The sequence below is a fragment of the Penicillium arizonense genome, assembly GCF_001773325.1.
Source record: "Penicillium arizonense strain CBS 141311 chromosome Unknown PENARI_contig012, whole genome shotgun sequence".
Classification (NCBI taxonomy): Eukaryota; Fungi; Ascomycota; class Eurotiomycetes; order Eurotiales; family Aspergillaceae; genus Penicillium; species Penicillium arizonense.
Window position 1 is genome coordinate 676,211 of NW_019173289.1, and position 14,839 is coordinate 691,049.

A 14,839-nucleotide genomic window follows, 5' to 3' on the forward strand; every position below is an offset into this window, starting at 1 on the left:
TATACAGACGTCCAACAACTTTGGAGGAGGTGATATCCCGGAAAACATGTGGTTTTTCAAGCGATTTCTTATTCTATGATCAATTTGTGCATGGCTTCTTCATGCTGAATCAATCGCCGCCTGTGGCTTCCAGGCGCACTTTCCAAGCCGAATCAACCAAGAATAGAGCCTTGGTCGTGTAAAATAAGCCCAAGTTGAAGTATTCGAGTAAACAAATAGGGAAATGAGCCAATCACAGGTCATGATATTTTGTCACGTGCATTTGCCAAGCCACAGCGCCACACCCCCATGCCGCTGCCTTCGCAAGACCTGCAATTCCTCAAATAGCTCCCAGTTCAATCTCTTCGGGGTTTGTGTGCAGGTTTATCTCTCCCTAGATACCACCATGGCTTTCTGTATCACTTTCGGAACTCATGGTAAGTCGTCCTGGAAAGACCCGCGATCCAGGCACCAGAGTGGACCCTGTCCCTGGAGCTGTTGCGGATGGCGGGTATCTGTCTTGATACAATGGATCCAGTTGTCCGTGGTTATATTAAGCATACTAATACCTTCTCCAGAGTTCTCGTCTCAGCTTGAAGGCTATGAGCATGTTCGCGCCTACTGCTACAACTGTAAGTTCTGACGTCACTGTATATGGGGAGTGACTTACCTTTTCAATCAGGCCAACACTGGAATGGGCACTGCATTACTCGATGGTATGTTCACAGTTTTGGATATATCTTCTCTTATTCCTCGGGGAAGGACACGACTAATACATATTCCAGGCCTTTTTTCACCGTCTGCTTCATTGTAAGTTAAGGCTTGAGCGTCGTCTTGAGGACCACTCAAGGTATCTAACACTGTTCTCAATATAGCCCTTGATCCCCCTTGCGACGCACAAGTACAAGGTGAGCATTCTCATAGTACAGCACATCTTCATTATCATATACTAATACACGAATTAGGAGGTCCAATGCTACACATGCCGATACACTCAAGACCTACGGTAGGCTCTACTTCACTACTAAGCCAAGTACAACACTCTTGAGCAGATCCACTAACAAAATTGGCAATAGTGACCGGCCGGATATCACGCCGGAGACTCGACCCCCGGCAGGTGGGCAGTTCGGGATCCAACCACCTCCGGGGGCTCAAATCTGGCAGCAGCCTCCTGGTCCTCCCCCTCAGGCACAGGGCGGTCTAGGATACAAGTGAGCGGAGGTTAAAGGTGATTGATTCTTGATAGCATGAGGAAGCAGGTGATTTGGGGAGAGCGTAGGGGGGCTGGTAGTGAGGTGCATTTCTCAGCTTAACTTCGTGGGCTTTAGCCTGTTGGCGTTGGGTTCATCGTTTAATTTGCCATACTGGCATCTAAGCAAATGATTCACTGGGCCGTTTCTTTATTTTTGTGGCACGAAATGCGCTCTATCACTATTTCGTGTGCGATTGCCTAACATCCGTGCGGCAGTTTGCCATTCTCCATCAATGAAAAATATCCCGGCATCTATAAAAGATGACTTCTGTCCTTTTCTTTTCTTTTCTTTCCCTTCTTCTTACAACTCCCGGCCCCTTTCCCCTTCTTCCCCCCTCCCAAAGTATATATACCAACGAAGACGTGATATGTTTCTGGTTGCTGTGGAGGAATCCACATATGGCCTCACGCCAAATCCATCCATTTCTTCTTAAGCCACACAAGCAGAAGCAAATTGCGATCCTTCTGGTAGCCCTGGGACCCAAAACAGCTGCGGAACCCCATCCTCTTGGTGCTCCACTGGTGCATGCTTTGTATCCGATTTTCGGTCCGTGACCGGGTTGAATGGCGAGTTCCGTTCGTTGTGGATTGTTTGCCGACACCGTTGCAATTCCGTCTTGCGCTAGGTGTAACAAATCGCACAATATATGTGTGGATGTAGGTTTTTGGTGCCTTTCCAGACGTATTGCGTACACAACACTGAACTTTTGGGCCCTTGCAGGTTCCGCTCGCCGTTCAGGGCCACATGTACGAACAGATGGCACTCCTAGGCTTCCGGATATCCTGGCTCTAGGCAAACAGTGAGGACAGCTATGATACAACCACTGGGAAGGGGATGAGGCCAAATTTGTATGGAAACGATGCAATCCAGTCCACTGCAGCGGCTGTTCGGGACCTCGGCGCTGCCTTTGACACAGGACACGGTACATAGCCCGGCCCTCCGTTTCAAGTGAACGAAGACCATTGATGTGAGTTGAATCATGAGGTTCACTCAAACTCTACATCTTGTGCTAACTTAAGGGGTCTAGCTCGTGCAGTGCGGAGGCTGCCGTACATGTCTTCGGGTTCAAGCTTTTGCTTGCCCTAGCTCCTGGAACTACTCAGTTTCCTGTCCCTCCATAGAAAATACTTCATTCTTCCTTCTCTCGCTCTCCACCTTTTAGCCTATCGGAAAGAGAATTTTGCCAAAAGGCAGACAAAGCAATTTTGACATAAAAATGTGCATCTGAATTCGAATAGATAGCAAGAAGGGGTATAAATAGCTAGGACAAGGACAAAAAAACAACCACCACCAAATCACACCTCATCTCCCTTAACCTTCTCCCCTTTCTCCGTAACAGCATCAGGCGTCTGCACTCCAGAAGGCGTAGCCTCCCCAGCCCCAGTCCCACCAGTCTTAGTACCGCGATAAACAGTCGGCTTCCTCCCAACAACATCAAGCGCCATCATACTCGCAACCCTCCAAATACTCTCACGTCCTTCATAAAGCGGGAATACAACAACCCCAAACAAGGTGAAGAACAACCAAAGAATACCAACGACAACCCACCCGGTAAAGAACTTCCGACTGAACACGTACGAAGACCCGTACATCGGGATCGGCCAGAGGATCAGCAATGCCAATGCCATGAAGATGGTCAGCGTGCGCGCGTAGAGTGCCGAGCGGTTGAGTTTGCGGTCTTCTTCTTCGCTTTGGGTCTGCGTTTGGTTTGTTTCGCCGGGGACAAGTTCCAGGTCGATGTGTGCTGCCGCGGCGACGTCTGTGTCGTCTACTTTGCGGATCTGGCGCATGGATTCATAGTCATAGTTTTGGGGGCCGAATGTGTAAGTTAGGATTGGGCTGAAGATTACTGGGCTCAACAAGGCCGCGACGTTGCCTGCTAGCATTGGGTAGCTGGGAGATATGTCAGTGGTTGGATGATGAGTTGGTGATGGAGATTGGGATGCTTACTTGGCGCCCGTCGTGTCGACGGTTAGGATGCCCGACTCCTTCTTTGCTGTTACCAGCCAGGCGATGAGGGATACTGCCAGACCGAGGGGTGGTGAGACAGCTGCTGCGATGTGGTTCTGACCCTTCCAGAGGAGGGTCATTGCTCCGGGAAAGACGGCTGAGGAGATGATCACGCCCATGAGTAGGTAGAGGTATCCCATGCCAATGCCGGCGTAGTAGAGACCCGTAGCAAAGCCAGCCATGATAATTGAGTAGACGATACAGGACATGTGCGAGATCCAGACGAGTCTCTTACCCTTAGCAGAGGGATCGATATAGGCCTGATAGATATCGTAGGTGAAGATCGAGGAAACGGCAATCAGCTGTGCCGAGAAGGCAGATGTCACCGCCATGAAGATCATCAGTGTCGTAGCAACAGCACCGCTATATCCCAGGAGCTTGACCGCTGCAAAGGGGAGAACCAGTCCGGCGGTGACATCGTTAGCGCTCATGCGCTGAGTTCCCTCCAGTGCCAATGCGGAGATTCCCATTGTGCTGGCGCAAAGCCAGGGAATGGCGAACCAGCAGAGACCACCGATCACGTAGCCGGGGAAAGCGTGCACGGGGCTTGCGGCGATGGCTTTGTTGTAGTATCCATTGTCGAGGAAGACGGTGCCGAAGTTTCCGATCAGGTTGATGATCCAGAAAATGCCACCCTCCTTTGAGCGCATGGTTAGATAGCTGCCTTCTGCATTGCCTTCGACTGGGTGGCGCTTTGAAGCTGCGACTAGCGCATCGTATACCTTGGATGGGGAGCCGAGTTCGGCGTTGGTGGCGTAGGCGGAGAAGGCGAATAGGAAGATTACCACGAGGATTACTACTGTGTGCATGTAATCCGTGATGAAGGTGGCTTTGATACCACCGAACAGAGTGTATAAGACCACGCCGATTGGGAGCAGGAAACAGGCTGCTGCGGTGGGCACGCCGGTTAGGGAGGTCATCACGGCTGATCCGCCGGTGAGCAGCATTGCTGTGACGAGGACGTTGGTCATTAGGCAGAAGACGATGAATACGCAGTGGACAATGGTTCCATAGCGGGCACGGATGACTTCTAGGAAAGTGTGGGCGTTTGGTGCTCGGCGTTTTAGTTCAATTGCGATTGTTGCGAAGAGAAGGATCTGGACGGTGGCACCTATATACAACAGATGTTAGTTATCACGTTCTTTCCATCTGTATATGGAGGATACGAACCGGATGCATAGAAGAAAGGACCCGAAATGCCGTATTTATATGCCACTGCAGAGGACTGGAGAAGGGTAGCAGCCCATGTCCAACTACTAACCACAGCAGCAGCAACGAGTCCCGACTTAACAGACCGGCCGGCAGTCGAGAACATTTCTGATGTCTGGACTTCATGTTGATAGCTATAATTGGGTATTATTAGCATACTCGAACGGTATCAAGTGACATATAGAGCCCTACCGTTTCAAAGCCCAAGTAATGAAGATCATCAACAAGGCAAAGGCAAAGCCCAGTCCAAGGATGATTCCATATCCAAAAGCCTTGGACAAGGGCGCTGTGAAGGTCACCGAGTCCGCCATAGCTGGATGAGGTAGGACCAGCAACGGATGGAGGGTATAAAATGTTGCTTCCAATTGGTAAACTCAGCCAATGGTGTTCCAGTTGCAAATGGTACTTTGTGCTTGAGTATAGGCTCTGGATTGGGAAGTGTTATTCATACACACAGCGGAGGATAACGACTTCATATAGGGCAAGACGTGTAGCATCGGAGCCTGCCACTACTCCGAGCTCGCATCTGGGGCACATGCTGATCCTTGATTGGAGCTTAGATAGGGATGTAATGTGATTGTCAGATAAGCTGTGGCTCTCGTAATGCCCTTCGCTTTTGCGTCTGGGGCGGCACATGTGAATTGAGACTAGAAAGTAGGTTCTCGGTATATCAGCCATTCTGGGGCATTTTGAAGTCAATTGAACATTCAATTGGTGTGTTGTAGGCTTTGTGATGTTCGCCATTGGTGGGTGGGTGTTATCAGTTAGGGCTGTGGCTCGGCGGTGATTGGCCGGGCAGGGAGCAAGATAAGACCTCCCGAGGAGACTAAGAGTTGCTCGGCAGTGAGCTTTTCTCCTAACGCCAATTATATGCAAGATGCTAACAGAGGATGGATCCGGGGACGTCGGGTCTAACAGGAGAGATATCATACTTTTACTCGATCGCATTATTTCTGGTCAGGGTCCACTATCTACCTCCTCTTGGCGTGTTTATATGTGATATGCCAATTAGGTGACCTACTTTGACCTGTTATTTAGGATAAATACTCGCTGTCAGTCTAGTAGCTTGCTTATTCTAAAATTGTTTCTTAGGGCATATCATAACGGTCTGGAAGGTCTACTCTCAATATCATAAGGCTAGGATATGTTGATCAGCTATTATTGAGAGCTTTTAAGAGAATCAAGTCTTCCATGTCTACTAGAGAAGAGCTTCTATTCCTTGTTCAGAGGCTTTCTAGATATTTACGGACAACGGTCTCCCGCTAAGACCCTATGCATTGGTCAACTGTTCCCCGGATATTTCAAACGACCCCACAGTCCATGCACGATCTAGAACAAGGTATCCCGTGTGCAAAGGTTCAAGAAACTTTGATTTTGATAGACTAAATTGCCAGAAGTTGGTCAGACGAGATAAACAACCCAGAGTGGCCGACGGGCCGACGGCCGTAGACATATAGTATCAAGGGCGGTAAGCTACTATGGAACCATATCAAATAATGTTATACGGCCGACTATTAACCCTCGACATAAAGTTACATAAGGCCTTACATGTAAGTTAGTTATATCCATGAATATATAGGTACCCGCCGTCGCGAGATATCCTTCAACGTAATCTGACCAAGACAATCGACCTCCCCAGGACCAAGCTCAACCCCTAACCTTTCAAGCTCTATATGTCTTCAGCCCATAGAGTTCTTAAGTACTATGAAAAAGCATTCTACGGCTACAGGCCCTGTGATGCATCTTTCAAAGACGTCAAAGATGCTCTATAGTCAATCTACACTGCGATCCAGTAAATATAGTCACAGTTTGCTTCTGCTACGTTGGATATATCCAGGCTGTCTCTCCAGTCACACTCTTGCATGTCTGTGTTTCTAGCCGGCACAAAGGGGGGGGGTTTAGATGATGATTGGGTTGTGTAGTTGATCTTGTCCTGATATGGTATGCCTCTATATCATGCTCGATAGTAACGGTAATGAGACACAGTTAGAAGTAGCAGGGATGTATGAACAAGGCAGTAGGAAGCCAAGTCACCCATGAACCAATTATTGACACCTGCGAGATCGGAGGAACGAGTTTCGTCATGGCGATTTGATAGTACTACTGAACGAGGTGGACTGTGTTTCCACGCACTACAATGACGTACGCACCCGGAGAAGAACACGGAAAAACGAATAACTATGCATGAATAAAACGAGCCAAAATTCAGGGTACCAAGTTAGTTCAATGTCAGGTACACATTGAAGTCTCATATTGTACAGACAATGTCGAGATAGAAGCCCATGATACTCCAGGTTCTAGTTGCTACAGCTCAATCCAGCGCATAATATCGCTAAGGAACAAACGTGTGGCATCAGAAAATCAAGAGATACCACAGGATCAAGTCTATCCAGACTGACCTATACAGCCGATAGGTCGTTGAGGGACTCTTTTGCAACCGCAAATGAAACACCACAAAATGAAAACGGAATCACGCCAGCTGTTTCGGAATGAATAATTCAAGCGCCATCGATAGAAAATGGCCGGAATTTCACAGGGTATAGAGAAGGAGGTGGTAGGAGGAGGGGGTTCGAGTTCGAGTTTCGCGTAGTCAATGCCCGGAGCACATGGGCCGTGTCAGGCTATCTCATGAAATATCGACCGTGCGAGAAGGGAGGTTGTTCAAATTTATGCGGAGAACTTGCGGGTGACCTTGGCGATGACTAAAGGAGTAATTAGCACACACATTCACACCTGAGCTGTCTACCAGCAATTCGATTCCAGGTATTCTTACCGTGCAGACCAACAACCGAGAAAATGAAACCCAAGCTCAGAACCAGAACAACAACGGGGTCAACGCGCAGACCGGGGCTCTCGTCGGTGTAGAGCTTCAGCATGGTACCGGAGGAACCACCGGCGCCAGCAGAGCGAGTGGAGCTGGGGCGGGCATTGCGCAGAGTCTCCTTGTGGTCGGCAGCGGCACGGCGGCGCATGGCAGCGCGAGGGCCGCCGGGAGTAGAGGGCGAGGAGGGACGGCTGACGGAAGAGCCGGTGGCAGCAGCACCGGCGGACTTGGAGTCAGCGCCGGACTCGGCGCCGGAGGTCAGGGGGGAGGCGGGACGGGGAGAAGCCTGAGGAATATGTCAGTTTCTGTGGCATTGTTGGGTTGAGTGGCTTCAATGGATGTTGGCGGATGGGGTAACGAGCTGGCTTGATCGTCGTGGTCGGTTGATGGATTGGATGGTACTCACCATTGTGATTAGTCGAGGATGAAAGATGGGAGATGAAGACCGGATTAGAGGATAGATGGAATTGAGTTCCAGAAGAAAAGAAAGGAAAGGAGCTTGAGAGAGAATCTGGACAAAAAGAGGGAGAGGGAGGTTTGCGGAGTTGAGGCCACGATCACGGTTTCTTAGGTCATACGGTATTCGACTTGTTCCAACAGGCTGTTCAGGGCCAACTTGGCCATAATTACACGTATTCCCAATACATTTAGTTTCACCAATCAAAATGTCGGACATCAAGTAGTTCATCCTCGTCTTTGCCAATTCTCACCTTTGAAGAATCGCTAACCTTGCAATATTCGTGAGTTTACACACAGTAAACGGAATATAGTGAGCCGAATAACCTTATAATTTTCTACTATGCATGGTCAAATTCTATCGCAGCTTCATGGGATCATAGATATATATCGAGGTCTTTCTAACTTAGTCCTTTACAGCAAAGACTCTCATTTAAAGTCATTTAAAGAAAGAATAACATATAAAGTAACCATGTAGAAATACAAGAATCTAGATAGATAGATCATGATAACGATATCAAGTGAGATACAACTCCATGGCAGAGACACCGACGCGTCCTCTTCTCTTCAACGCACCTTCCCTGTGGCCCAATCTACTCCAACACACCACAATTTCAACATGCGACGTGCCCAGGAAACACTCAACGAACCAGCATGTCAACAAAGGCTGCGCATATCGCGATAAAGCCTCAGAAGACACACGCTCAGACCAAGGACAAGGTGACGCAGCCAAAGGCACGCAAAGTGAAGCGCAAGTCAAAGAGCCGAAGAAATAAGGCATGGTCTTGTCTTCACTTTACATTTACTGAGCTACCATTACGAGGTTATCCAGTGTATAGACTAATGTAATAAGTCTAGTAGCTCAACCGATTTACCGTGCGTCCACCAATACCCACGTGGTCTGGAACAATGCGAGAAAAATGGTGATGAGGACATGCTATGAGGAGGAGGGATAGCCTGGAACTTCTCTACATCCGTTAATATAGAAAGTGCTAACTGGAAATATTATTCAGAAGTCTTATTCTCTAGCAATCATACTTGAAGATCGTTCGTGGGACAGAGGACGACTTCGAACATGAGTACTTATACAAAGTAACGCTACCTCTTCTTTCACTTTCTCTTTTCCCAACTCTCTTCCTTCCACCATTCTCTTCATTACACTTGACCACTTCAGCAAGCTTGTTCCTACTCTTTCGACACATCCACAATGCGTCATACATAGAAGACGCTGAATTAATCGAGCATGCCGAAGAAGACGACATCCATACACTACGCTCTATAGTTAAAACTTTCGCCCACGCGATCAAAGTCACAGGAGGTTTTGATGACGAGAAGTGTGGTACCTATGACAAGGAAGAGGACCATGACTTCGAGGATCAGTAATGGCTCCGGTCCCAGAAAGGTCTCCAGATCGTGAAGAAGCCAAAGGAGGCACCCTTCCAAGCCGAGCAAACAGCCGAGCAACTCCCATCCTAGACCAAGACTAACCCTGAGCGTAAGGCAAAGCTCAAGTCAAAGAAATGGGGTATGAGAAGCTCGACTCCACTTTCATGTTCACAACGCTATCATTTTGAGGCTATCGGGTGCATATACCGATGTTATGAGTCTTACAGTCCCAGTCTACAAAATGGCATAGCACGCTGTCTTTAGGGTCGGCGATCGTTTAGCAAGAGGCCGGTCTTGTCTACGAGGAAAACATCCAGATGTCTAGTCTATTGATATTAAGAAGACTAGCACACATTCATATTGTAGCGTTGAAGGGCTTGTCATACAGACATGGAGAACACCTCCGGGGAATCAAACCAACCAGATAACGCCGTCGGGAGTACTCGTGCAGAGAGGGAGGGGGGTATGTAAAGGAGAGCAAGGAAAGGAAAGCAAGGAAAGGGGAAAAGGGAAAGAAAAAATAAAATCACAGGAATTTTTGGGAATGGGGAAATGATATGGGATATGGTGTAGGGGTGGTCAACAGAGGTATGATGCCGAGGCTGGAAACCACAGATAAGAAAGGAAAGACAAAAGTATCAGGCTAAATTTCAAGCGGTGCCCAGTGGTTGGATGTCCACATATGTGAGAAAGAAAGAGAAGGAAAGAAAAGACATGACGCTCCGAAATTCAACGCCCCAAATAATTATAGAAACAAATACCCGTTTTTCTCGTTGATTTGATCGATTAGTCGATCATCATCCGTGAGGGGACTTGGGTGAGGTTTGAAGAGAGCTCGGTTGTCTTTTCTTCCGACTTGTTCTTCTTCTTATTGATGTGGGGCTTCAGACCGCGGTTGAAGTTGTTCGTGCACAGGCAGGCGTTGATGATGGTGATCACAATCAGGACCAGGGTGATGATTGCGAAGAAGGTCATCGATGGTCGTGCGGGCAGGTATTGTGGGCTTGTTAGCGGGTCGTACATTCGGAACAGCTTGAAGATGAAGTAGCCCATGGCTGCGAACAAGAGGAGCTGGTCATACTGTCAGTAGTTGGATAGGAAGGTAAAAGTGGTGGTCTTACGATGATGCAGACCATGCCCGCGGTGGTTTCTCGTCGCACAAACCATGCGCCGCAGACTAGAATGATAATGGTCACTGGGATGGCGGCTACCGTGAGCGCGAACTCGGCGTCCATCTTGGCTGAGGAGACCAGAACCAGGAACTGGACTGTGAAGCCTAGGAAGAAGAAGAAATCGAATTTCAACAGCGCGATGTAGATCTAACCAGTTAGTTGTGTTGGTCGGAGGAGTGGGCGAAAGACGAACCTGATAGGTAAGGTAGCGGCGCTTCATCTGCAGATCGGCACTGATGTGCTTGTAGATTGTCCATGCGAACTCATCGTACAGCTTCCAAGCGACAAAGGTCATCAAGAATGTTCCTAATGCGACGATGCACGGAATGATGATAAGGAACGGTTCGGATTGAGCCCAGACGACCGGACTGATTGTGTCCATGTCGGCCAAGACCGAAACCGCAGTTCGAATCTGGTTCACCTGAACAGCGCCATAAATCAAGAGTCCAATATTGCAAATACACAGTCCGATGACCTGGATCGTGTTCTTCATGCGAAGAGCATCGTAGACCAGAACGAGTTCGTAGAGGAAACCGAAGGAGTACAGAGCGAGGAAAGTGGGGATGGTTTTGGATGAAGGACTGTCGTTCGGGATCTCTTGGATCTGGAAGTTGGCGAAGATATAACTAAAAGCGATCAGTATTCGAGTTCCATCCACACAGGCGACCTCCATACCATTCAAGTCCGAGTGTCACCAATGTTTGGATGAGCGTAACGATCGCAAAGGACCATGTCCAGTGGGTGTTGGGCATGTACATCCCGCCGGGCTTGCTCGCAGGAGCGACGTTTGCATATCCTTCTCTGGCGCGAAACCCTCCCCCTCGTCTAAAGGCAGGGTCAAAAGAGCCCCCTAAGAGCGAGGCGCGCGAACCGTGTGAAGGAATCTTGCCGAGAGGCTCCGTGACGGAGCTCGGATCAACGTGGTGAGGGAAAGGCACGGTGACGGTGTGACCACCTGACGGCGGCTTTTGTTTATAAGTCAGGTGGGAGCCCGGGGGGACACAGAATGAACGGGGGGGCTTGGGTGCTTGGCAGCCGTGATTCGCAGGCAATTAGACGGTCGGACTCAGGAACATCAGACCCTCGAGCCAGTCGCGATGAAGGCTTTTTTTTACTCCCGCGTGTTTCCGAGGCGGGAGGCGGGGGGAAGAGGAGATGGCAGCGACAGGACAGCAAGGGTGGAAGTAGGGGCCCAATGCTGGAATTGAACGAGTGAATGAGTGACAGGAGGAAAAGAGAGAGAAAGATACTAGGGGGGAAAGTATCTGGGGTTGGAGCACATACCAACACACAACAGAGCATGCCGAGACTCTCTCAGCCCTGCTTACTACTCTACACGGGATGTCTAGAATCTTTTACTCCGTCGTAATCTACGCCATTTCTCCTGAATGGTGGAGTTGATCCATATTGTGCGCCGACAGGTACAAACCTTTAAAAGTCGAGTCCAGAACACTTCCATCGTTTTGCGTACCATGGTGGGTTTTAATGTGGCTGCCTACGCTAACCCCCACACAACTACACTGAGGTTAACAGTTGAGGGTATCCATGTACTACAGTATTCCAATCCAGGGTCTCTTTACTTGTGAACAACCTCTCAAGCCACAGCCACTCCTGAGAATGTGTGAGACACGGAATAGCCACGAGTGGCTGAGGTATCACGGGATCCACCGTGTACCGTGTCTTTCGGAGCACACCGTTGTGTTTCATGTTGTTGCGCCCCATTCTTTAATCTTCCGTTTCGTCGGTTCCTCATACTAACAAGCTGAAACGATCCAACCCAGGGGTGTTCGCACCCGTACTTTTGGAGCTGCGTACCAGGTTCATGCCAACCATGCATATGCTACCGACACCTTGCATTGAGGGCTAGATCCAGGTCCATCCCCATTACCAGTCATCATATACTTGTACTCGCTGAGGAACTTCAGTATATTGGAGGATTCGACGCAGATATTGATAGATCTGCATCGATCCGGCTCAGTCGGCACGCCTGACACTGAAACGGATGAGCCACACCACTCCCCATTCAGTGGCAGTGCTGGTCCACTGGACCTTTGCAGATTGTTAGGCCGACCAAAGAGATAACAGCAGCAGGTTCAACAAGCCACAGTCTCATCACAGCATGTCCTGGGGATAGTTTTATAGGTCACGTGGCTGGTATGGTATCAGACAGTAGACAAAAGATGGCATTGAAATATACATGCTGTGCCCCGGAGACATATCCAGCTTGCTTACTACAATTGGAATAAGGAAGAATCTGGCTTTGTTGCTTTGGTTTCGGCCTCGGATCCGGTCGTTGACTCTATCGTAGTAGTTAGTCACTGGCAAGTTCAAAGATGACCAATATTGAAGTGCGTTTAACGAGGTCTGACTTAGTATCAATTTTTGAACATCTCCTCATAGGCTCTCTCCATGATGTGAAGATCTAACTATCATGTTGATCATTTTTCTATTGTCGTAAATTCCGCCTTATCTGTAGATCAAAGCGCCACAAAATACAGGGATAGGATTCAGTAGGGAAGCACTAACATATCTCCAATTACCTAAACATTCAATCTCAGATTCTCCTATGGTTTCCCTTTTTGGCGTGGGGTATTCCTACGTTATCGCGCTTATCCCCGCACTCCAATGATATCGGCTAACCTTAGCCGTTTGGGCTAGGTCTATCGGTCTTCTCCATATAATGAAGTCCTATGCGATCGGTATATATAGGGCTACAAGAATTCTGCATCTTGAATTCCTGAGTTATTAGGTACTATCTTCTATCACACTGAAACTAACATTGTTCTACAACGTCAATATGCTGTCACTGTGGGCGGGTGCTGTGTTGACCTTCGGATTCATTGTTATTCGAGGGTTGCTCTCGCCCTTGTCAAAATTACCAGGGCCATGGTATACACGATTCACAAGTCTGTGGATCAAGTACCAAGAATTCACTGCTAACCGGCGCGAATCTATCCATGCATTGCATAAGATCTATGGGCCGGTGGTCAGGCTCGGACCGAATGAGGTATCATTCACAAGTCTGGATGCTATCAAGGAGATCTACGCTTCTGGGGGGAGTGGGTATGACAAAACCGAGTATTATGATCTGTTCAGGCAGTTCAAGATCAAGTGAGTACCACTCCCAGGCATAGGCTTAGCAGATCGTTGATAAAAAGCCAGGACGATGTTCTCTACTTTGCAGAAAGATGAGGTGAGTCTTCTGAACAGTAGTTATGCAGCATTGTCCTGACAATAAGTAGCATAGCAAAAGAAAACGTATCTTTGCTGAACGATATGCCATGTCCAATATCATGAAGGAAAAGCCCATGGCCGCTATCCATGAACGAGCCACAACATTCGTATCCAAGTGTGTCGAAGCTGGTCAGATGAGCGTGGATGTCTATGTACGTCGAGACCACAGGGGACTATAGAGACACATGTACTAACCCATCTCACCAACCAGTCCCTGCTCCACTGCTACGCCCTCGACTGCGTGACCCATTTCATGTTCAGCCCCGGTGGTCTCAGATCACTTAACGATCCCCAAGACTACGAAATCATGCATGAACTAACCTACCATCAAAGTCTCCAAAGTAAGCATCGGCCCAATTCCAAAACACAACCATAACTAACCATATCCCAGAAAACCTACTGGAATACTACCTCCCAACCCTAGCCCCCTACTTCCCAACCCTCCTCCACCCACGCAGCGCCCCAAAGGCAAACAAATACGTCCAAGAAAGCGCAGCCATCCAAACCCACGACCCTCACTCCCTAATGGAAAAGCTCAAACGCAAAGAATCAAACCTACACCTAATGCAAGCAGCAGCAGAATGCAAAGACCACATGGCCGCCGGCATCGACACAACCGGCGACGGCCTCTGTTTCCTAATGTGGGAACTGTCACAGCCACATAATCTGCAGTTCCAGCAGCGGCTATACCAAGAGTTGGCTTCTGCCCCGGCTGATGCATCTCTTGATAGCTATGTCTACCTCGATGCTGTTATTAAAGAGGGATTGCGTTGTGCGCCTCCGATTCCTATGTCTTTGCCGCGATATGTCCCTGCTGGGGGACGGGTTATTGATTCGTTCTTCGTTCCCGGGCATACTATTGTTAGTTGTCAGCCTTATTCTGTGCATCGGGTTGATGAGACTGTGTTTCCGGAGCCGGAGAAGTTTTGGCCTGATCGATGGCTTGTGGAACGGGGTGCTGCAGAGAGAAATAGGCTTTTCTTTGCTTTTGCTACGGGTGGGAGGGGGTGTACTGGGAAAAAGTAAGTTGTGTATTTTGTTTTGGGTTGAATGTGTTTAACTGCTAATGGATTTGCGGTTTAGTCTTGCGCTTGTTGAGATGAAGGTGCTTCTTCGGGAGGTGTATTCTCGGTATAGGACTACGATTGCGGGGGATATGACTGCTTCTATGAAGTTGGATGATCAGATTATTTCTTCGAGGCCTAAGGGGCAGAGTTGTAAATTGGTTTTCACTGCTGTTGAATGATAGTCAGTGTAGTGACGTATTGGATAATATCTATTTCCAACAAAGAATGTCAGAAACATCATACAAGACA

At 48.6% G+C, this 14,839-nt stretch overlaps 5 protein-coding genes across 5 annotated transcripts; 3 read left to right on the forward strand and 2 right to left on the reverse strand.

Annotated features, from left to right (window-relative positions):
* Nucleotides 1–385: 385 nt before the first annotated feature.
* On the forward strand, nt 386–1,194 carry PENARI_c012G01314 (rhodopsin family protein; the record flags this gene model as incomplete). The annotated part of the gene is made up of 7 exons (XM_022632806.1): nt 386–416; nt 558–611; nt 662–695; nt 765–789; nt 855–887; nt 945–985; nt 1,056–1,194. 7 exons carry the CDS (start codon nt 386–388, stop codon nt 1,192–1,194), a joined length of 357 nt encoding a protein of 118 aa, XP_022487323.1.
* A 1,333-nt stretch (nt 1,195–2,527) lies between these two features.
* PENARI_c012G10712 (sodium:solute symporter family protein) lies at nt 2,528–4,762 on the reverse strand (the record flags this gene model as incomplete). The annotated part of the gene is made up of 4 exons (XM_022633043.1): nt 2,528–3,125; nt 3,183–4,353; nt 4,413–4,585; nt 4,644–4,762. 4 exons carry the CDS (start codon nt 4,760–4,762, stop codon nt 2,528–2,530), a joined length of 2,061 nt encoding a protein of 686 aa, XP_022487276.1.
* Nucleotides 4,763–8,938: 4,176 nt separating this feature from the next.
* On the forward strand, nt 8,939–9,114 carry PENARI_c012G11261 (uncharacterized protein; the record flags this gene model as incomplete). Its single annotated transcript, XM_022633052.1, has 2 exons — nt 8,939–8,942; nt 9,014–9,114. 2 exons carry the CDS (start codon nt 8,939–8,941, stop codon nt 9,112–9,114), a joined length of 105 nt encoding a protein of 34 aa, XP_022487333.1.
* Nucleotides 9,115–9,903: 789 nt separating this feature from the next.
* PENARI_c012G06174 (uncharacterized protein) lies at nt 9,904–11,763 on the reverse strand (the record flags this gene model as incomplete). Its single annotated transcript, XM_022632925.1, has 5 exons — nt 9,904–10,188; nt 10,239–10,436; nt 10,483–10,915; nt 10,965–11,254; nt 11,719–11,763. The coding sequence occupies 5 exons, from the start codon at nt 11,761–11,763 to the stop codon at nt 9,904–9,906; spliced, it is 1,251 nt and encodes a 416-aa protein (XP_022487321.1).
* A 1,323-nt stretch (nt 11,764–13,086) lies between these two features.
* On the forward strand, nt 13,087–14,769 carry PENARI_c012G07295 (cytochrome P450; the record flags this gene model as incomplete). Its single annotated transcript, XM_022632961.1, has 6 exons — nt 13,087–13,400; nt 13,452–13,482; nt 13,532–13,675; nt 13,735–13,864; nt 13,915–14,545; nt 14,607–14,769. The coding sequence occupies 6 exons, from the start codon at nt 13,087–13,089 to the stop codon at nt 14,767–14,769; spliced, it is 1,413 nt and encodes a 470-aa protein (XP_022487090.1).
* Between the last annotated feature and the right edge of the window lie 70 nt (nt 14,770–14,839).